This window comes from Camellia sinensis, chromosome 6 (genome assembly GCF_055761805.1).
Source record: "Camellia sinensis isolate YWXY chromosome 6, ASM5576180v1, whole genome shotgun sequence".
Classification (NCBI taxonomy): Eukaryota; Viridiplantae; Streptophyta; class Magnoliopsida; order Ericales; family Theaceae; genus Camellia; species Camellia sinensis.
The window spans coordinates 204,463,120-204,486,085 of record NC_138966.1 but is presented as its reverse complement, the minus strand read 5'-3'; the positions used below and the strand labels follow the sequence as shown (position 1 = coordinate 204,486,085).

At 40.0% G+C, this 22,966-nt stretch overlaps 1 protein-coding gene across 8 annotated transcripts; it reads left to right on the top strand.

The window, feature by feature from the left end:
* The first annotated feature begins 5,366 nt into the window (after positions 1 to 5,366).
* On the top strand, positions 5,367 to 22,579 carry LOC114309171 (squamosa promoter-binding-like protein 1). 8 transcript variants are annotated; one of them, XM_082875891.1, is made up of 12 exons: positions 5,367 to 5,772; positions 5,957 to 6,813; positions 7,126 to 7,307; positions 10,442 to 10,602; positions 10,687 to 11,076; positions 18,021 to 18,095; positions 18,184 to 18,291; positions 18,386 to 18,503; positions 18,634 to 18,775; positions 18,906 to 19,056; positions 20,941 to 21,576; positions 21,929 to 22,579. In XM_082875891.1, the coding sequence occupies exons 2-12, from the start codon at positions 6,206 to 6,208 to the stop codon at positions 22,385 to 22,387; spliced, it is 3,030 nt and encodes a 1,009-aa protein (XP_082732017.1). In that variant the 5' UTR covers positions 5,367 to 5,772; positions 5,957 to 6,205; the 3' UTR covers positions 22,388 to 22,579. The 8 variants fall into 8 exon arrangements, with proteins under 8 accessions (XP_082732017.1, XP_082732013.1, XP_082732020.1 ...); XM_082875894.1 differs by having other exon boundaries at positions 5,532 to 5,805; XM_082875893.1 differs by having other exon boundaries at positions 5,542 to 5,776.
* Positions 22,580 to 22,966: the final 387 nt, after the last annotated feature.

The window sequence follows — 22,966 nt, the reverse complement described above, 5'->3', positions numbered from 1 at the left end:
GGGTGTTAAGGGTGCAGGGGTGAGGAAAGGTGGAAATGGTGGGAGATTGGTGGTGGTGGTGGGGTGCTTCTATTTACACTTTACTTTTTATCTCAAGTCACACCATTAATTAATTTATTTTTTATTATAATATTATGTAAGATGACTACAAAGTACAAAGGATTATGATACATATCTTATGTAGAATTACCATAAAGAACAATAATGAATAAAATACATACCTCTCTTCTCAAATGTTACTCACATATCTTCTCTCTCAAGAACTCAAAAATTCTGAAACAAAAATAAAAAACCCTTAAAGAAATAACTAAAAATATACGTATTATTGAAGATCTTGATTAGACTGAATAATAGATGCATCTTGTAATATTGGTTTTGAACAATGGAACAAGGAAAATGTTAGGTTTTTTTTTTTTTTTTTTTTTTCATTTTCGTGTACTTGCTGAGTGGTAAACCATTTGTATTCGTTCGGATACTTAGATTCAAACAAAACTCATGTTTGACTATCTAAAACCGAACAAGTTCTAATTGTTCGATTTTCTAGTGTCGAACATAGTCCACATGTTCGGTTAATAAGTTCCGAACTTATGGCATTTGTTTAGTTTTTAACAGTCGAACTTTCAAATTTAGCTCGACTATGTATTTCCGAACATTTATAACAATTTTTTTTTTGGTTTTTCCAGAACTGTGCATCCATGGAATGCAGTAATGTTAGTGTCACGACCCAAACCCGGCCCTATGGGTTTAGCACCGTAACCGGCCAGTAATCCGAGATTACCGAAGGCCTGCAGAACAGTAGTACAGTAAAACAGAGTACAGGGCCCGGCGGAAGCCAATACAGTAAAGAAACAATGCCCAATGAGCTGTGACAGTCTGCATGCACAAAGACTTTTCATACATTCATACATAAACGGTATAGAACAGTATGCACAATATTTACAATCATTCAGACTAGGGACTTAATCCCTGCATAACAGTACGATAAACATTCAGTCTATACAGAACAGTAAGACAGTACAGAAGGGGGAACTCTAAAACACCCCTAAGCCTTAACAGTTAGGCTCGGAACCTCGCAGTGAGGCACATAGGCTGGCTTGACAAAACTGGAGTAACCCCGACGCTCCTAGCCGCGGTCCGGTGCCTGAACACTTACATATATATATGAGCAGTGAGCTAAAGCCCAGTGAATAACATAAAGCGTAAAGGGGTTTGGAATGAATGTCCTTACAGTAATGAAAATAGTTCATTTCAATCAGTATTTCAGTTGCTCAGTACAGTAAACAGTCATATGTGGTACACCCATTAGCATATCAGTAACAGTAGGTCTTAAAAGACCGAGCAGTAATGATGGCCATCAGTCAGTAAACAGTAGTGGCTCCACGAGGGAACCGACAGAGATCTCTGTAACAGTAACAGTAAACAGTAGGTGCTAAGGATGCCACAGTACAGTTCAGAAATAAAGGACATGCATTCATTCAGTAATACCAGTTCAGTAAACAGTTCAGTTCGGTATTCAAAAGATAATCAGTTGAACATATCTTTACACAATTGTTACTCACAGAGTTTGGGCTACAGTATGCTAGAGCGTGTCTCCCCAGTCGCCAACCCTACACAGTTCACAGGTTGAACACACACTAAGCTACACAGTTGGGAAAGATAACAACTTAATCCCTAATGCCTCGGTGTGTTCTACATCTATCCTCAATGAGATGTCTAAAACTAGGCCTAAGAATGCCTAGAATGGGATGAGGATGCAAAGATGTACTCGGAAGACAGTTTCAGAAAAACAGAGTCCCGCTCGAGCGCAGGTAACCCCGCTCGAGCGGACATGCAACAAAGGTACACGCTCGAGCGTCAAATTTACCGCTCGAGCGCACTGTAAAAGTACTGGATGGGTGAAATCTCCACTCGACGCCCGCTCGAGCTTGAGACATGACTCCGCTCGAGCGCCCAATCCTCCGCTCGAGCGGACTGTAAAACAGTGCAGAGAGATGCTGGATGCTCGGATTTCACGCTCGAGCGGCATTTTCCCCGCTCGAGCGGAAATGCAGAATCTGGGAATTCCAGATTGCACCTCCAAGCTCAAACTCACATTCAAATGCATCAAAACCGATCCTCTTGGGCCCATTGTCTGGAAAACATTTATAAACACATAGTTAAACATGATTCAAAGCTCAATTTGAGAAATCAAAGCCCAAGGGTGTTTAATTCAAACCCAATTTCAAACCATTTTCATGAACATGGAGGACATGCAAATATGCATGAATTCAATCAATTCAAAGCTTCAATTTGATGCTCTAAGGAGCCAAATCTTTCAAAAACATGATGAGTTCATGGTCTCTTGTAAAATTATGAGCATGCATGCACAATTTTATGAGAGACAACTTCAAAATAAAGGCATGCATGCATGAACTAGGCTCCAATTCAACATACATGGACCAATTCAAGGCTCAAATCACTAGAGGCTCAAGAGCTAAGCATGAACAAGTTCAAATACATTGCTAGAAGGTTAAATTCTCTTACCCAAGTCTAGAATTATAGGCAAGGAAGCTCAATTATGAAATCTATACTTCAATTTCTTCAATTTCCAAGCAAAACCAAGCCAAATGAGGTGAAATCTAACTCTCTCCCTTAACTCTCTCTCTCTAGTCGGCAAAAGCAAGAAATGAGCTGAGCAAGATGTTTGTTTCAAGCATACAAAGGCTCTAACATGTTATAATAAAGGCCCACTAGCAATGGCAAGATGGTAGATAAATCAAACTATGCGATTGATCAATATTTAATCTAATCTAATCATACCTAATCAGTTTTCAGATAGTTATACCATTAAATCACATTAATTCCAAGAATCACGAAACATTCAATCAATTCCCAGTTCGGCCGCCGATAGGGCCTTCAATTAGCAGTTTAAACATAAAATATGAACAGATAGTCAAACAGTCAAACAGATAGAATACAAATTAACACACATACTCAGTCAATTCGATTCCAGTTTTTCAATCAGTCAGTTCAGTACTTTAATTAGTTCGGTTATCAGTCATAATCAGTTCGGTTTAACGGTAATCAATCAGTCATTAATCGGTAAACAGTATGAGGGTTGTTACAGTTAGATCTAGGTGTTTTCAACACGAATGGAGATCGGTTTAGACTAGTTTAAACTGGTTTTCAAACCTCTAGGATAACAATGAAACAGAGAATGGAGGGGGACGTTCACAACATGTGTGTTTTTCAAGTGGAGGTGTGTACTATAGGAAATATGGAAGATTGAAGATTGTTGGTGGGGTGTGTGAGTGAGCAAGGGTAAAGATGGAAGATCGTAGATGAGGTGTGTGAGTAAGGATAAAGATGGAAGATTATGGTGTGTATTGAACAAATTTTTTATTTATCAAATTATTAAAGATATGCCTTAAGATGAAAGGTGATGTGTAAATAGAGGCACCCGTGGTGGTGGTAAAAAATAGGAGACGAGAGCTTCTATTTACCCACCACAACTTAATTCATACCATTTCTCGGTTCATATCCTGACATTTTTTTTTTCTTTTCTTCTTCCACAATTCACACCATATTTACTAAAATTACCCTAATCAAAATTAACCTAACCTTAACCTAGCTTCGGTGGTCTCCTTTCCCGTTATTGCTAGCTCCGGTGACCTATTTCCATCTATGCCCATCCCTCCATAGACTATCCCGACTGTCACCGTCCCTCCTTTAAATATTAGCGTTTCCCTACTTCAACCCCATCATCACCGTAGGCCTAGAGACCGCCATCCCCAACCCTTGCGATTGTCACCCTAATCCTAACGATCGACTGAACTCGATCGATTGAAAAAGAGAAAGAAAGAGTAAACAAAAAGAAGAGGGAAAGTGTAATGGCGCGAGAAAATGGCTGAGGGTTTGCATTGGTGTGATGGAAGGGGGGGTCGTTGGAAGGGGGCGCTGGAGAGTTGTTACAAAGGGGAGATGGCGCCGAAGGTAGGGGGCAACGAGGGAGATAGCAAGCCGCGTTTGCGATTTTTCTCTTTTTCAATCGTAATCTCCATCTCTTCGTTGCAAGCTGCGGTAGCACTGCAATGGGGGAATGAGTGGCGGAAATGAGAGTGTTCACGGAAAAGACGACAGCGGTAGCAGTGGCGGTGGTAGTGGCCGTTTTTTTTGGGGAATAAAAGGAGTGATGGATGGAAGAAAGGAACTGGGAGGGAAAGTAGTTGGGGGAGGTGACGGGGAAGGGTGGAGAAAGTGTTTCGAGGGTTGACGATTGGTGTATGGCGTCGCCAGTGCTGATGCCAATGCCGACCTTGCAGGGTCAGCTCAGAGATTTAGGGGGACTAAAGTGAATTTTGGAAATGGGACTCCCTTACATTGAAAAAAAAAAAAAAAAAAAAGTTTATGGATAAAATAATAAGTTATAACTTTTTTATTTATTTGTAGACATAAAAAAATTTACTTGTACATATAATCATTAAAATTATAAACAAAACAATTTAATGAAATAAAATTAGGACAAAAAAATTATTCAGCTAAAATTGATAAAGACCTAGGTAAAAAAATTAAGGTAAAATTATTTATTTCACTAAAATTTAATTGATAAAGAAGGTAAAAATAAAAAATTAAGGCCCATATATTGTATGTATTATTCTTCTTGGATCCAAACATTTTTTTTTAATATATATTTTCATTTTAATAAATATGGGTCAAACTACATTTATAAATATATATGAGTTATACCATATATGGACCCAATAAAATATGTTGAGACTCTTTAAATTGATCAAAAAAATAAATAAATATTGGATCCATAACATTTTACTAAATTTAAAAATTCTATTTTTGAACCAAAATTTTGGAACCTAAGAGATAGCCTTACTGGGGTTAGGCCAAGGCCAGCCCTGCAACCCCGACTAGGATTTGCAAAATAGGAGATGATTTGAGTTGAGATGTTCTTGTCCTTTTTGGTAATTTTGTTGAGTGTCAAAATAGTAATTAAAAAAGATGAGGAAATAGTGTGTCTTGAAAAAAATACTAGTGTGGAAATAGAAATTTGCACGAGACCCACATAGGGTTGGTGACAATGGACAGGGGAAGTCAACAGGGAGTGAAGGTTTTATGTTGGGTAGGGTTCAAGTGTTGTGCTGGATGTGACAGGAGAATTGGATTTTGTTTCTTTTCTCTTTTTTTTATTATGAATTATCTTTGATAACAGTATTAGTAGTCGACATTTGAATCAAAGTGGTACAAGAAGAAGACCAAGCCTTGGAGATCAAAGTAAAAAGAACATTTTACATTTCGTTACCATTAACAGAAGTTTGTAAAAAATATATATATATATATATATATAAATGTATTTAAATGATTTCGTATAAGAACTCATGCACATCATATACAATAACAAATACAACCTCAATCTGTTTCTTTCAACTTTTTTTATATTTTTATTATTTATATTACAGTAGTAGTAGTATATATATATATATATATATTATACAGTCGTCGAAGAAGAGTAAATTAGTATTACACAAAAAGTGAAAAGATTTAAGATGAAATACCAAAGACCAAGAGCACAGCATAAAAGAAAAGACCAATAAAAGCTGTAGTATAAATAAATAAATTACTATTACATTTTTGTTTAATTTCCTGTGGTAGATATATATGTCTCAGTCCTTCCAAGTTTTTAAATTTTCGCCTCTCTCTCTCTCTCTCTCTCTCTCTCTCTCTATCTAAATCGTCGGCGATATTCACAGATCCGCAACTCCACCATCGCCACGACCTCAGTTGGCATGTTAATTCTCTGTTCTTGTCTGTTTTTAGGTCTTCAATTACGGTTGTTTATTGAGCTGGCTTAGTATTTATTTATTTATTTATTTTTATTATTTATGAATCTTTGACTCTTTTTGGTAATGAAAATCAGAGCTTGTGGTTGTTGTGATTTTGTTGGCTAATCACTCGTTAATTTATTTAGGCGTTTAATTTGGGCATGTGATTTCCTCTCCTCTGTTTGGTTTGGACTCATGCGTTGTGTCACTCTGCTCTGCTGTTGTTTTTTGGAATTTTGGGGGCGTAGTAGTAGTGCCGCTGATTAGGAGCTGTTTGGCTGAGTTCACTTTTTCGTCAATTGGGGTTACTGATTCTTTAAGGGTTGGGGTTTGTTATAGTCTTTGTGCTCTTTTTAGGGTTGCTGTTGGGTATTTGAATTGAATTTTGTTGACTAATGGAGGAGGCTCAATTTGGAGGAAAGGTTCATCATTTATGTGGTCCGGTGATGCCAGATTTGAAGGCAGCTGGGAAGAAGGGTGTGGAATGGGATTTAAATGATTGGAAATGGGACGGGGATCTGTTTACCGCTGCTCCTCCACTTAATTCTGTGCCGTCAGATTGCAGGAGTAGGCAGTTATTCTCTCTTGTGTCTGAAATTCCAATTAATCCTGGTTTGTCAAACACTTCCTTGGCTTGTTCGGATGAAACCAATTTGGGAAATGACAAGGGAAAGCGGGTATTGGAGAAACGCAGGAGGGTGGTTGTTGTTGAGGATGAAGAAGAGTGTAATGATGAAGCCAGGTCCCTTAATTTGAAGCTTGGTGGGCAAGTGTACCCTATCACACAAGCCGAGATGGAAAACTCTGAGGGAAGGTGTGGGAAGAAGAGCAAAGTGGTTGCAACTTCCTCTAACTGTTCAGTGTGTCAGGTGGATGATTGTCGAGTCGATTTGACTAATAGCAAACATTATCACATAAGGCACAAGGTTTGCGACATGCATTCCAAGGCCGGTAGTGCATTGGTGGGAAATGTTATGCAACGCTTCTGTCAGCAGTGTAGCAGGTCAGTACTCAGTTCTTGTATGAAGATTTCTTTTAAAGGTTTCCTGTGATGGTCTATGCTTAATTGCAAAGAGAAAGAATTAGGAATATCTTTGGTTAGTCATGAAGGACAATCTTGGCCTTTCATTTAGTTGTTTCTCCTAACCAGATGAACCAAAATGAAGCTGAATCAAACAAACTGTACAAAATTTATTTGTGCTTAAGTTCTGTATTTTATTTCAATATTCTTTGCAAGTTGTTTTTGTACAAGGCATATTTGTATTTTCGTGAAGATTTTCTCCAATATGTACATTTTGGTTTTACATATGGGCAGGTTTCATGTTCTTCAAGAGTTTGATGAAGGGAAGAGAAGTTGTCGTAGGCGCTTGGCAGGCCATAATAAACGTAGGAGAAAGAAACACCCGGAAAATGTGGTTAATGGAGTCTCCTTGAACGATGAGCATGGTAGTAGTTATTTGCTTGTTAGTCTGCTGAGGATACTCGCCAACATGCACAGTAAGTATTTGTCTAGCTGAAAAATTATATATATTTTGCATCTTTACCTTAATGTGACAGGACTTGATTGTGCATATGATTTTTATTTATTTATTTATTTTTTCCTGGGACAGTTTTATATAGATGTTTTTGTGTTTTTTTGCATTCAATAATTGCATTTCAATTTTATTAACTGTTGCTTTTAAATTACTTTCTATTGATAACATTATCAGCATGAGACAGAATTAATACCTAGTAATCTCTACAAGTGATTGTGGTAGATGAGATGATAAATATTTAATCTTGTCTTCCCATAAAAGCTAACAATTTTCTTCGTAAGGCGCAAGTGATGATGATATCTACAGAATCTTAATTTTCTGGATGGGAAAGTGATTTCTGCAAACCATCTGCCTCAGTTGGATGAATAACAAGGTGTACCAGCCCATTCGAACCGGAATTTCGGGATACCAAGTCGGATAAATCCCGCTGTATGCCAGTGTAAAATCAAAATCGCTTTAGAACCAGCCAATTCGTGGTATGAACTGGCAAAAACCGGATTTACGAAATGATTATGTTCTGAACCCGTCCAGTTTGTTAAATTGGCAGTAATAAGAAATTTTACAAAATAACTAAAATAAGCCTCGATATGGCTTCTCAGTGCTTTAGTGCAAGAGTAGTGTCCTATTTAAAACCGGTGGCACACTCTAGTCCTTTTGATTGGCTGATGTGGGATTAAATCATTTCTCTTAGAATCATTGAAATGATGCTGTTTTCTATAATTGACCTTGTGAGGCTCATGTTCCTTATCTGCTTGATGTGGGATTGATGCCATATAATAAGCAGAGCCCCTTGTTCTCATTCCTGCTCCAAAGGAGAATGTGGGCATCTTGCAGTGCGGACCACTGTTTCATAAATTGATTGATTGCATATCAAATGTCCAATATTTTTTTGTTGACATTATATTATTTATTTTATGTTTTTTACAAGAAAAAAATGGACAAATTATGATTAAAATAATCCAAACACACATATCATTGAGTTTTAGAGAGTTTCTAATGATTTACAAAAATTCACGACTCAATTTCCGATACATATTGCTTGATTCTATACCGCTTCATATTCTGATACTGCTATTTAGAATCTTGTACTGATGAAACAAAAGCAAGGTGCCTACTCCATTGTTCAGAATAATGTTAAAATTCTCTCTGTGAAAAGAAAAAGTTTGAGATGTTGAATTGAAGGACATAATCACAGATTTGACCTGGAGGTTGGCTGTTTGGTGGAAGTTTTGTTTTCACTATTTTTCATGATGGTACGTCTTTCATAATGCATTTGTGCTGCAGACTTTAAGTTAATTTGGTTCAAGGAATTCCTGTTGTTAAGTTCTTTTTAAAGTGCTGTTAAGTAACCAGATATTAATTTCTTTTGATCTCATCATTAGAAATGTGAAAATACACAATAACAATGTTAATCTGTAAGGAAGTTGAAAGTGCCAATTTGAGCTTCAGAAGGTTTCAAAAGTTAAATCCTGATTAAACTTTAGTGACTCCTGAAGTGTTGTTATATATGAATTATTGGAAATTTATTGGACTTCAATTACTGGAATGCATTAGAAATTGATGCATTGGACACCATTTGGGTTAATTTTAGTTCAGACATCGGAACTAACATCTTTTGATATCTGTATAGCATTTTGCTTCTAGTTCAAGATGTTTATCAATAAATTGTGTAGAAACTAATTTGTTTGGTTTCCTGTTTTGGAATTTTTCTTCAAATTAAGGGTTCTCAGTGGTTTTGCCAATGTTAGAGATTTTTGAGATAACATAGTGTTGAAGTCTACTGTATATTTGATGGAAATTATTATTTATTCTTACCATTCTTCAGACTGTTCCATGGAATTTGTACAATTGCTGTGTTTAAACATGAGTTTAAATTCTTAAACAATTAGAAAGTGTTGTTTGTTGGGTATTTGGAAACGTGTTTGCAGTGCCGGAGCTTGGAAATTTGTTGACTGAATTGCGCTGTTTAGCATTTGCCTAATGAAAGAAATTGCTTCTGATACTAGGTAGTAGGTAGGCGCTCAAGTCTTGTTACTTAACAGGCTAGTCTGCAATGGCATTATCACTTTGTTTGGTTACACTTTTCCAAAAACACTTTTCAGAAAATTCCACTTTCTTGTTTTCCGTGTTTTTTTTTTTTTGTTTTTACTGAATTTTTTTAATATTTTAAGCAAATTTTTTTTTAACTTTTTAGACATACGTAACATAAATATACCTAAAAAGTAAAAAAATTGTAAAAAAAACCTTTTAAAAATTCACTAAATACCAAAAATACAAAAAAAAAATACGAGAATTCAGTGCATTTTTTGTATTTTCATGTATTTATTAATTTTTTAAAATATGTTTTCTCAATTTTTTTACTTTTTAGATACATCCAAGTAAGGTGCATCTAAAAAAGTAAAAAAAATGTTTAAAATTTTAAAAATATTCACTAAAAACAAAAAGACACAAAAACTAAAAAAATCAGTTTTCAAAAAACTTAATTCAAAAAATTCAAACCAAACACACTGATTAGATTTCAGGGTTTAACTCTTGTACTGTGCTTTGCAGGTAGTATTCCTTGTTAGCTGAGGATCAAATTACCTTTATTCCGTATGAATATAGTTTGACTGTAAATCTATGTTTGTAATTGTGAACTTATTGTACAATCTAAGGTATTTATCAAGTTTTTTTATTTGTCAGTGCGAGGTGTTATGTGGTAGTTTGTGACTGCTACCGGTGTTGTAAATTGTCTGCTCTGCTATTCGTCCTATTATGGTGGGCATGGATCTTTCTATGGCTTTTCAGGTCCACCTAATCATGAAAGCCATCGATTACTTATTTCTTGCCCCCTTGCCAAAAAAATATAAATAATAATAAAAAAAAACTGCTACAGTGTAAGTTCTTTATGCACCCATTTGGATCTGGCTTTTGAGGCATCCACATTGTATTTTTGAAAATTCAATCCAAGGAAAAGTGAATTCCAAATTTTGAGAATAGCGTCGATTCATCGAATTAATGATGCCATTTTCTTAGTTAATGGTTTTTAAATTTATTTCCTTTCATTGTGCTGCACTTACTTTAACTAATAAAGGCTGTCCTTTCATGGTAATGCAGCTAATAGCTTGGATCAAACGAAGGATCAGGATATGCTATCCCACCTATTGAGAAACCTTACTAGTATTTCTGGCTCAATTAATGGGAGGAACATATCTGGATTATTGCCTGGTTCTCAAGACTTGCAAAAGGCTACGATGTCTCTTGGAACTCCCGAAAAGGTTCCAGATCTGATTTCAAATGGTCCTAAATGCAGCTCAATGCTTGGTTCTATTTCTAAGATGGATGTTTGCATTGATATTCAGGATTCTCTGAGGCCTAATGGACAATGTATGGCATTTGAAGGGACAGAGAAGAGAACTTTCACAGACAATACACAGGGTGGACTGTTTCAAACTCCATGTGCAATTCCATGTCCTGCAAGAGACAGCATTCCTGCCAAAGCAAGTGCCCCAGACAATGGAGTGGGAAGGATGAAATTGAAAGACATAGACTTGAATACTGTTTACGATGGTTCTGAGGATTGTTCAGAAAACCTGGAGAGTTATCATGCTCCTGTAAATCTGGGGATTGGGTCTCTTGATTGCACTCTACGGGGACATCATGATGGTCAAGAGTCAAGCCCTCCTCATACAAGTGGGAATACAGGCTCCACACCCACCCAGTCACTATCTAGTTCGAGCAGGGAGGCTCAGGTATATTTTTGTCTCAAGTGCATGGTTCCTAATTGAAATTTGAAATTAAACTGTGAAATTATACCTAGCATGGATTGATGAATATAACCATCCATATATCATGAATGTTGCTCCATCATCAATTAAATGTTTCATATTTAAACTTTTGCAGTTGTATGGCCATGGTGTTGTCTTGGTGAGATCTGATATTTGATAAAAATTGTTGATTTTGTTGGCGTTAGAGGTGTTATTTGTTTTTATGTGAGATGTCATGTTAATAGATTGTGGAAGGTCTGGATGTTGTCACCCATGCGCTTGATGCGTTGCATTTGGGGCCAAAAGAACCACATGACTCTGAAGGATGTAGAGATGGCTATTCGTAGGTTAAAATTATTGTTAATTTGTCGTTTCATTTCTGGTTCAAAGAGAAGTTCTTTGAGTCATCCTTTTCTTTGATTGATTTAATATGAGAGCTCAGTTTTGCCAAGTTGTTTTTAGTTTGAGTTTCTGTGGAGTGATTTCTAGTGTACTAGGATGGTGGCCTCTTGGTGTCTTTGGTTAATACATGGCTAAATTTATTTATCCCCCCCCCCCCCCCCCCCCCCAAAAAAAAAAAAAAAAAAAAAACTGTTTAATTCTTTATATTTTTGAAGTCTATAGTTATGATTTTCTATTCAAATTAGGGGAAAGTAAGTACTGCAAAAGGGGCAAGTGTAGCACTAAGTTAGATTTTGTGTTACTTGGTATTTTCTATTATGTGAAGCATAAAATTCTATTACTGAATTTGAATAATAATATAATTTGTTATCCATAATCCTCATGGATTTGAGAAGCTTTCAGCCATTCCTTCTGTCTCTCATGTTTTCGGTAGAGTCGGCCAGGCTTCGTCAGAGATTGATTTTTTTGGGCGATCAGTCTTTTGAGTTTGAGGAGGGGTTGGCAGATGCAATAGGCCGACGTCGAGTAGATATTGTCGAACGTGGTCAAGGGGTTCGGCTAGCAATTGAGTTGTTCGGTGCAAAGATCAAATGGGTAGCGGATCAAATGAGGAAGGCATTCAAGATGAACACCGTTGGGGTGTTTTTGGGTCGTGTCTTTGGAGGGCGGCGCAGTGTGGCGTGTTGGCTTTGTCCGGAGGAGGTGGGGGCAGCTGTTCAGATTGTGGTTCATATGGGTGATCGTCGTACTCAGATGTTCCTTCCACAATCATTGTTTGGGGATGGCTGGGAGGGCACATCTATGGTTTTGGATGGATTTATGGTGGGGAATGGATCGGTCATACAAGGTCAGGATTTAAGAGGGGGAAGACATAATTCCTGGCTGATTGGGAACGCAGTGGTCGTCCCTGGGGTTGGGGGGGAGGATATGGTGGTGAGACAAGGGTCTGGTGCCGAATGGGTGTCCTTTTTGGATTCATGTCTGGTGGGGAGAGTGGGAGAATGGGGGGGGGGGGGAAGGGGATGGAGCTATCTGCCCTCTCGGTGTGGGTTAACTGATTGTGAAAGGTTAGTGGAGGCGTGTAGGTGAAGGTCATCGGAAGACAGTACATGTTGTTTGCTTTTCCATCTAAATCAAAAGCCATCAGAATTCTAGGAGGTAAATGGGTGGTCGACGGTCGATGTTTGAGTCTTGATTGGTGGTCGTCGGAGGCGTTATGTGCCAAGGGAAGTCATTAATTGCTGAGTCAGAGTTTTTAGGTGCAGGTGCTTGGACTTCTGCTACATCTTCGTGGCGAGTAGGTCTATCGCCCGATTGGTGATCGTTGTGGGGGGTTCCTGGAGGTTGATGCAGCAACAGCGATGGAGGGACCTCTAGGATGTGTTCGACTCAAAGTTCGTGGTACAACTAAGGGTGCTCCGCCGTGAATCACCATTCGTTGGGGTGATTGGAGATACTCGCTGCCTATTTGGTCGGAGGACAGACCGGTGGTGGAGACTTACGGCTTGCCGGAGCAGCGTGATTGTCATGAGTTGGTGACAGAACGCCGGGATTTGGTGCTATCTGTTCTGCGTGATGGTCGTCGTGATTTGGGGAAGAAGAAGATGCAGTCGCAGATTTCACAGCGTTGGGTCGGACCTAAGAAGGCCTGGCAACCAAAAAAATCTGGGCAGTAGGCCCCATACTCAAAGGCCCAAGTTTGGGCTTGCCTTAAGTTGGGCCGGGGTAGGGGAAAATTTAACAAAATTAGTGGTCCATCTTTTCAAGGGCCCAAGGCTGGGGATATCAACCCGTTGCAAGGTAATACTGGGGTGGGCCAATCTGAGGATAGGGTCTAGGGTTTGGGGTTGAAGGAGTTGGCCCATTTTGTGAAAGGAGTTGTAGGCCATTCTGGGTTCACTACCCCAGTGGCCCAGGTCTTTGATAATTTGCGTCGTGATTTGGATCCAAGTCAGACGGGTCGGTCTTCGACTTCAGGACCTTTAGGGAATGGGAAGAACGTTACATTGTTGATGTCTGTCACTGATCGCGACGAGGAGTTGGGTGGATTGCGAGATGTATTGGAGGACGATAAAGTGTCCAGCTAGTTTTTTGATATAGATGAGGATTTGGGGCAGCACTGGGTAACTGACAATGCAGTGAATGCTGCGACAGATTGGGTTGGGAGGAACGAATCTGATCCTGGGCATTTAGGGAGGGAGTGGTCTCTTGTGGTCCATCCTCTTGCCATTTCGATTGCTGCCATCCATGGTGAGGCCTCTTCCGAGCAACCCCAAGGTAAGGTTGAGTGTCAGGTTGATTTGAATAAGATGGAGGCTCCCTCGGCAAACACTGTTTCGGAGTGGGTGCTTAGTAGGATTAGCGAGGTTAGTCGTTTGCTGGGTGTATCTTTTGAAGGCCATGAGATTGAGGCTATGAGTTTATTCAGAGCAGTGGAAAACTTATGGAGGCAAGGGGCTCCATCACAGGAGGGTGGTTCTTCAGGAGTGGTGCAACGTAAAGGGTTACGGGAGCTCAGAAATTTGGAGTGTTCTGTTAACTATGACCATGGAGGGGAGATGAGTGGGTGGGGCCCCAGGAGAGAGCGAGGAGGTCCTTTGTTATTGAAATGAAGTTAAAAGTGTTATCGTGGAATGTGCATGGCTTGAATGAGAAGGATAAACACCTAGCAGTTAGGTCCCTGCTTTGTAGCGTGAGAGCGGATGTGGTATGTTTGCAAAAAATGAAAATGGAGGTGTTGGGTGGAGATGTGGTGAGAGAGATCTGGGGTGGTCGGTTTGTGGAGTGGACATATTTACCAACTGTGGGTACGGCAGGAGGGGTTCTTCTATGTTAGGATAATAGAGTAGTGGTGAAGGAGGATAAGGAGGTAGGAGGTATTTCGGTGTCTTGTCTTTTTCGATGTGTGGCAGATAATTTCAGGTGGGCGTTTTTTGGAGTGTATGGGCCGGTGCGAAATTCAGAGAGGGGTTCTTTTTTGGGAGAGTTGGGGGATGTTGCGCATTGATGGTTTGAGCCATGGTGTATGGGGGGTGATTTGAATATGGTTTGATGGTCGGTTAAGAAGATGGGGAATACTAGGGCGAATGGGTCCATGCGGGCGTTCTCTGCATTTATTGATGAGTTGAATTTGGTTGATTTGCCTCTTCAGGGGGGGAGTTTCAGTTGGTCTAATGGCCACTAGATGTCCCGAATTGATAGATTTCTGGTCACTAGTGGTTGGGAGGAGCACTTTTCAGAGGTCGTTCAAAGTCGCTTACCACGTCCAGTCTCAGATCATTGGCCTATTTTGCTTGACAGTGGAGGGGTTCATATTGGGTCGATGCCTTTTCGGTTCGAGAATATGTGGTTGCATTCGGAGGGCTTTTTAGAGAGGGTCCGTCGATGGTGGAGTACGTATACGGTTAGTGGCACTCCTAGTTGCATGTTGGCTCAGAAACTAAAACTTTTCAAAACAGATTTGAAACTGTGGAATAAGGAGACTTTTGGTCGGGTGGAAGTTCTGAAAGTGGAAGTGGTGGACATTCTACAGTCCTTAGATGCGCAGGAAGTTTCTGGTGGGCTTCTAGGGGTGGATGTGGCTAGAAGGGAGGCGGCTAGGCAAGATTATGTTCGTTTGGCTCATATGGAAGAGATTTGTTTCCGACAGAAATCTCGTTGTTTATGGTTGAAAGATGGGGACCGGAATACCAAGTTTTTCCGCAAGATGGCAAATGCTTATAGAAGGGTTAATCAGATTGTGCGTCTGTGGGTAGATGGGAGAGATTTGTCTACAAATGACACGATTCGGGAAGGTATTGTGGGTTTTTATTAGCGGCTTCTCCGGGAACAAGATGGGGCATGGAGGCCGGGGTTGGATGGGATGCTATTTGATACTCTTGTTGAAGGGGATAGGGAGGGTTTGGAGCGGGCCTTCACGGAGGAGGAGGTGTGTGGGGCTTTGAAGACGATGAGTGGTGACAAGGCTCCGGGTCAGATGGTTTCACTTTGGCTTTCTTCCAGCATTGTTGGAGGGTGGTTAAGGAGGATGTGATGGCAGTGTTTGAGTCCTTTTTCACCACAGGGAAGTTCGAGAGGAGCTTTAATTCGACCTTCCTAGCTTTGATTCCGAAGAAAGGGGAGGCTGACGATGTGAGGGATTTTAGGCTTATTAGTTTGCTGGGGAGTGTATATAAGTTGGTGGCGAAAGTGTTGGCAAACAGACTTCGGGGTGTGTTGCAGAGCGTGGTGTTTGAATCCTAGAATGCTTTTATAAGGGGGCGGCAGATTTTGGATACGGTTTTGGTTGCTAATGAGTGTATTGATTCTCGACTTCGAGAAGGGTGACCTGGTCTGGTCTGTAAGTTAGACATTGAGAAGGCTTATGATAATGTTAATTAGGATTTCCTATTTTATCTTATGTGTCGGATGGGTTTTGGGGTCACATGGTGTCAGTGGATAAAGTTTTGTGTATCCACGGTGCGGATGTTGTTTTTGGTGAATGGCTCACCGGCTGGTTTCTTTCTGATTTTTCGGGGTCTTCGGCAGGGGGATCCTTGTTGTTTATCCTAATTATGGAGGCTTTGAGTCGTCTGTTGTCGAAGGCTGCGCTTGAAGGTTTGGTGGAGGGTTTTAGTGTGGGGTCTCCGACTGGGACAGCGATTGTGGTGTCTCATTTGCTGTATGCTAATGATGCTTTGGTTTTTTGTGATGCGGATGTGGAGCAAGTGGGGTTCCTTCGTTGTGTTCTACTTTGTTTTGAGGCAATTTCGGGCTTGCGGATTAATTTAAGCAAGTCGGAGTTGATCCCGGTGGGGGAAGTTGAGCGTTTGCCTATGGTAGCAGCAGTTTTAGACTGTAAGGTAGCAATTTTACTAGTGACTTACTTGGGATTGCCGTTGGGTGCTACCTTCAAGGCGACAGGGGTTTGGGATAGAGTGGTGGAACGGGTTCAACGTTGTTTGGCTAGATGGAAATGGCAATACTTATCAAAAGGGGGAAGGTTGACATTGATTAAGAGTGTGTTGAGCAGTATTCTGACCTACTTTATGTCTTTGCATGTTATTCCTGCATCTGTGGCTGCACGTCTACAGAAACTTCAGAGGGACTTTCTGTGGGGAGGTTGGGGAGAAGATTTTAGATATCACTTGGTTGATTGGGGGGCGGATTTGCCAACCCAAGGAGGTGGGCGGTTTGGGGGTGCGGAGTTTAGTGCAATTTAATCGAGCGTTGTTAGGGAAGTGGTTGTGGCGGTTTGCTGGAGAGTGGGATCGTTTATGGCGTTGGGTGGTGGCTTCTAAGTTTGGGGTGGTTGTGGGGGATTGGAGGTCGGAGGAGGTGATGGGGTCTCATGGGAGGGGCTTGTGGAAAGGTATTTACTTGGGGAAAGGGGAGTTTTGGGAGAGGGTGCATTTTTTTATGGGGGCTGCGGAGATGGTTCGATTTTGGAAGGATAGGTGGTGTGGGGAAATGGTGTTAGAGGTGCGCTTCCCTTTGATCTTTGGCATTGCAAAGGACCGCGAGGCAATGGTTGAGTCTTATTTGGGGGGTGGAGCCGTGGTGGTTTGGGATATTCAGCTTCGGCGTGAAGTTCAGGATTGGGAAACGGATCAATTGAGGGAGTTGTTCAGTTTCCTATATGGATTGGGTCTATCGGGTAAGGGGAAATATGTGTTGGTTTGGAGTGTGGTGGGAACTAAAGGTCTGTTCTCTGTTCGGTCCGTTTATCGGAGTTTAGTGGGGGTAGTGGGTGGTGCATTTCCCTGGAGGAGTATTTGGGTGCCTCGTGTGCCTTCTAAAGTGGTTTTCTTTTTATGGACGGCTGCTTTAGGTCATAATCTTACCATTGATAATATGGTTTGTTGAGGGCGTGTGTTAGTCAATTGTTGTTGCATGTGTTGTGTTGCTGCGGAGTCAGTTGACCATTTATTCCTCCATTGTTCTATTACCTCCCAACTTTGGGGGTTGGCTTGTTCTCTTTTTGGGATTTCGTGGGTGCAGCCAAAGGAGATGGTGGATATGTTGTGGAGTTGGAGGGGAGCTCGGGTTGGCCGGAGTCGGCGACGGGTGTGGGCCTTGGTGCCTTTTTGTTTGATGTGGTTGGTTTGGCTGGAAAGAAACAGGAGAATTTTCCAGGACAGCCAGCATTCGGTGGCTTGGTTGGAGGGTTGGTTCTTAGTTACCTTGTATAGTTGGTTGGAGTGTAAAGTTGAGCTGGATCTTTTTTTCTTTCTTAGATTTTTTGAATGATGTAATTGGTTAGGCGTGCTTTCTTTCTTTCTCTTTGTCATGCATCAGCTTGATGCTTTTTCAATAAAACTCATTATTTATCATAAAAAAAAAAAAAAAATTTCTATTCAATCCTAATGTTTTTACATTTTCAGTTGATGGTTTGTGCTACTAAAAAACTCTTGCCAACTTTTGAATATAGTAATACTCAAAAGGGGTGGAACATACTCCTCTATCAGACAAATTAGGATTATTTAAATTGTTTTTGGCCTTGAGGATTTATTTTCTTATCTCTGTTATTTTTGTTGATTAATTTTCAGAGTCGCACAGATCGAATTGTTTTCAAACTCTTTGGAAAAGATCCAAGTGATTTCCCTCTTGTCCTGCGGAAACAGGTATCTCTGTCTTGTGAAGTTACTTGAATATAGTTGTTTAATGTTACGTCAACATATTTTTATTTTGTTAATTGTTTCAAATTTTCAGATACTTGACTGGTTATCTCACAGTCCTACTGAAATTGAAAGCTACATAAGACCTGGCTGTATCATATTAACTATCTATCTTCGATTAGGGAAATCCACATGGGAGGAGGTAAGCCTATCTGTCATTACTATGAATGAATACTGCTAATCCTCATCCCTGGAAAATCCCTTCTAATGCTTTAAGTTACTGTTGCTGTGTACAGCTTTACTGTGATCTGAGCTCCAGTTTGACTAGGCTTCTTGATGCATCAAACGATTCTTTCTGGAGAACAGGGTGGATGTATACTAGGGTGCAGCAACGCGTAGCATTTATATATGATGGTTTGTTCTTTGCTTTTCTATGGTTTATTTCTTTTCTGCTGTTACTTTTTTCTATCACGTCCCTGGGGAAGGGGATGGGCAATAACATTTCTAATAGGAGGATAATTTGTTTCTCTTATTTGTGCCACAGGCCAGGTTGTTTTGGACACACTGTTACCTCTTAAAAGCCATAAAAATTCCAGGATCTTGAGCATCAAACCAGTTGCAGTTTCTTTCTCTGAGAGAACTCAGTTCTTAGTTAAAGGCTTCAGCCTGTCCCAGTCTACTATGAGGTACCCTTCATTAATGTTACATGAGCATCAACACTGAGGCAACATTCTGAATTTCAGGTTTTATTTCAATATTCCTGCAATTTTTTAGGTCATTGCACATTTACAAAGTTATTTCTACTTTCTGTTTCAGGTTACTCTGTGCACTAGAAGGGAAGTATCTGGTGCAGGAAAGTTGTTCCGACATGATGGAGGGAGTTGATACATTTGTTGATGGTAATGAGATCCAGTGCCTTAGCTTTTCTTGCTCTATACCAAATGTCTCTGGAAGAGGATTCATTGAGGTAAGGTCATCCCAGCTAACATTGGTTTGTTGTTCTCTTCCACCATTGGGCTTTTGAATTTGCTTGGCACTTGCTAGGGGCTTTTCCCGTGTGTGTCTGTGTGTGTGAAGGAAAAGTGTCGTCTTAACTCATCTCATTTTTTTTTTTTTAGTATGCCTACATTGATGTGATTAAGGATATTATATGGAGGTGCGGTGACCACTATTAGATCACTTGCTATAGAGACGAGTGAATTTCCAATTACTGTAGGGTTACATCAAGGATCAACTTTGAGTCCTTATCTTTTCGCTTTAGTTTTGGATGAGTTGACGTGCAATATTCAGGATGATGTGTCATGGTGTATACTTTTTGCAGATGATATCGTGTCAGTAAATGAGACTAGAGAAGGAGTTAACACTAAGTTGGAGATTTGGAAAAAAACATTTGAATCTAAAGGATTGAGTATAAGTAGAACTAAGATAGAGTATATATATATATATATTTTTTTTTTGAATAACAACAAAATTTTATTAAAACGGGAAAGAGGGAGAGGACAAGAAGTCCTCATACAAGGAAAGAAAAAAGAGAAGAAAAAGCAAACCCAATCGCAAAACGCAAAACTCAAAACTCTAAGAATGGCAAACAGCAGCCCAATCCCTAGAGATCAAAAATAAAGGGACTCCTTTAAAAGGAGGAGATACAAATGCCCAAAAAGAAGCCAAATATTCAGCCCTATCCCACAAAGCCTCTACGCTTACTTCCTTGTCTTCAAAAATTCGAACATTTCTCTCCAACCATATAACCCAGAAAATAGCAAAAACAATGCCTAATCACATTTTTTTGGCTTTCTTGATATTCCCAAACCTGTCAAACCGAATAAGAAGCATATGCATACGCTCCTGTGGAGCAACCCACTGCACATCACATAATCTGAAAAGACGCTGCCATAATACTGTAGCCACCGGGCAATGAAGAAAAAGATGATCAGCTACCTCCAAATTACTCTTGCACATCACACACTATTGGGGGCATAGAGAGTGATTGGGCTTTCTCCTCTGAAGAACATCATTAGTTGTAACACCTCTTTGAGTGAAAGATCACATGAAAAACTTCACTTTATAAGGGACACTCGCTTTCCAAAGAATCTTATGAAAAAGGAATAAGGGAACCGAGGAGTATATGGATTGTAATTTTAGTAACAGTCACAATAAAAGCAAAGGAGAAGTAAAATTGAGAACCAAGAACTACCTAAGAGTAAACATTTTCATTATTTAGGATTGATTATCACAACGACTGGGGAGATTGGAGCGGATGTGGTCTACAGATTTAAGATAGAGTGGCTTAAGTGGAGGAGTGCGTTTGGAATACTGTGTGATAAATGAGTACCCATTAGATTAAAAAAGAAGTTCTATAAGATGGCTATTAGACTAGCGATGTTGTATGGGACGGAATGTTGAGCAATTAAGAAACAACATGTAGATAAGATGAATGTTACTGAGGCGAGGATGCTAAGGTGGATGCGCGGCAAGATTAGAAAAAACAGAGTTAGGAATGAGTATATTCGAGAATGGGTAGGACTAGTATCGATAGAAGATAAGTTGAGAGAGCATAGATTGAGATGGTTTGGTCATATACAATGAAAACTAACTGAGGCAGTAGTGAAGAGATACGATATAATGACGGTAGATGGTAGTGTTAGGGGAAGGGGTAGACCTAGATTGACGTGGACTAGTATAGTAGATAGAGATACGAATTTCTTAATTTGACTAACGATGAGACTTAAGGCTTGGTTTGGTTTGGTTTGGTTATGCCTTCATTCAGGAAACATAAAACATATGTATATGTTATCTGTCTCTCAATTTTTCTTATTATATAAATCATGAACTCTTTATTTGTTCCATTCAGGTTGAGGACCACAGTTTCAGCAACAGCTTCTTTCCATTTATAGTCACAGAGCAGGATGTTTGCTCTGAGATCTGTACTCTTGAGAGTGCAATAGAGGTGGCTGAGATCGCTGATGACATTCATGCAGAATCTGAAATGGTAGAAGCCAGGAATAATGCACTTGACTTTATACATGAAATGGGTTGGCTTCTTCACAGAAGTCAATTGAAGTTTAGATTGGGTAGCATGGACCCCAATTTGGATCTATTTCCTTTCAAACGGTTCAGGTGGCTAATGGAGTTCTCCATGGAGCATGACTGGTGTGCTGTAGTGAAGAAACTTCTGGGCATTGTGTTTAATGGTACTGTGGATGCAGGAGGGCATTCTTCCATTGAACTTGCATTGCTGGACATGGGCCTCCTTCACAGAGCTGTGCGGAGAAATTGCAGATCTATGGTGGAAGTTCTTTTGAGATACATCCCAACTGAAGTTGTGGATAAACCGGTCTCCGAACAGCAGCAGCATGTTAACAGGGGCTCCAACTTCTTATTTAGACCAGATGCCATCGGCCCTGGGGGTTTGACTCCTCTTCACATAGCAGCCAGTAGTGATGGCTCTGAGAGTGTGTTGGATGCTTTAACTGATGATCCTGGATCGGTATTGCCTCCTTGCCTAGCATATATTATGATTGTTTACTTGCGTCATGAGGTTTTAGAATTCACAATTGAGACTGACCACCTGACACATTTGAGACTTCTTTTGCTTTCTGCTTTGCCCTCTGCATTTTTGCCAACCAATAATTTTGTCCCTTAATGGGTTGTAGCTCTGAACATTGTTTTAGTTAAATGGCTCAGAAGAATGAATTCGTTAAAAAACAGGAGATATTCTACTGCTCAATCAGGATGATATTTAAAATTGAAATTTTATATCTTCTAGTCTCATGTTACATTTCACGTCTTCTCTGAAGAAGAAAATCTTCTCTGTGCTGACTTAGACTGCAACATTTCAGGTGGGAATTGAAGCCTGGAAGGGTGCCCGTGACAGCACAGGATTGACGCCCAACGATTACGCCTGCCTGCGAAGCTACTATTCCTATATTCATCTGGTCCAGAAGAAAATCAACAGGAAATCAGGAAATGGGCATGTAGTGCTTGATATCCCTGGTGCACTCTTAGAATACAACGTCACTCAAAAACTGACGGATGGGTATAAGACGGCAAAGGTTGCTAGCTTGGATACTGAGAAGAATGAATTGAAGCCAATTCAGCGACATTGCAAGGCATGTCAACAGAAGATGGCATATGGAAGCTGCAGAACATCGGTGGCTGTCTACAGGCCAGCAATGCTTTCACTGTTGGCCATTGCTGCTGTCTGTGTATGTGCGGCTCTGCTTTTCAAAAGCCCGCCTAAAGTTGTTTGTGTTTTGCAGCCCTTCATATGGGAACGTTTGAAGTACGGAGCAATCTAAGGAATAATTACATTGACTGCAATTTATTTATTTTAAAATCATATTCATGAGATAAAATGTATTAAGTACCGGTGATCTGCGTGGCTCCAGATTTCAGTAGGAAACACTATGTAAATTTATTTACTGGAGTTCATTTTAAATTACAAGAAAAATATTATCAATTACATAAAATAGTTGGAAGTGTTTACCCCATGTACCCATCTCATGGTTGTGCATTTATTCTGTCCCTTGGTTTGAAGCATCGTTCGCATGGACAAGTCCTCCATTTATCTCCCTTCTACACGTGGATGATAGCATTGTTACATTACTGTTACTGGTAATGATACTTGTGGCATTTCAGCTTTTCTTGACCAACTCAAGTCTGCTTTTGACCTTGAGGATTTGGGACTGCTGCATTGTTTTCTGGGGTTAAAAAGTTTATACTGTTTCCTTCTGGTATTTTTTTTTATCAGTCAGGCCAAGTATGACACATGTTCTACACAAACACAACATGATGGCCTCCAAGCCTTGGAAAAGCCTTTTGTACTACTCCCTCTTCTTGACTAAGCAAACTCGATCGTTACGCCTCTCTTTGATCCT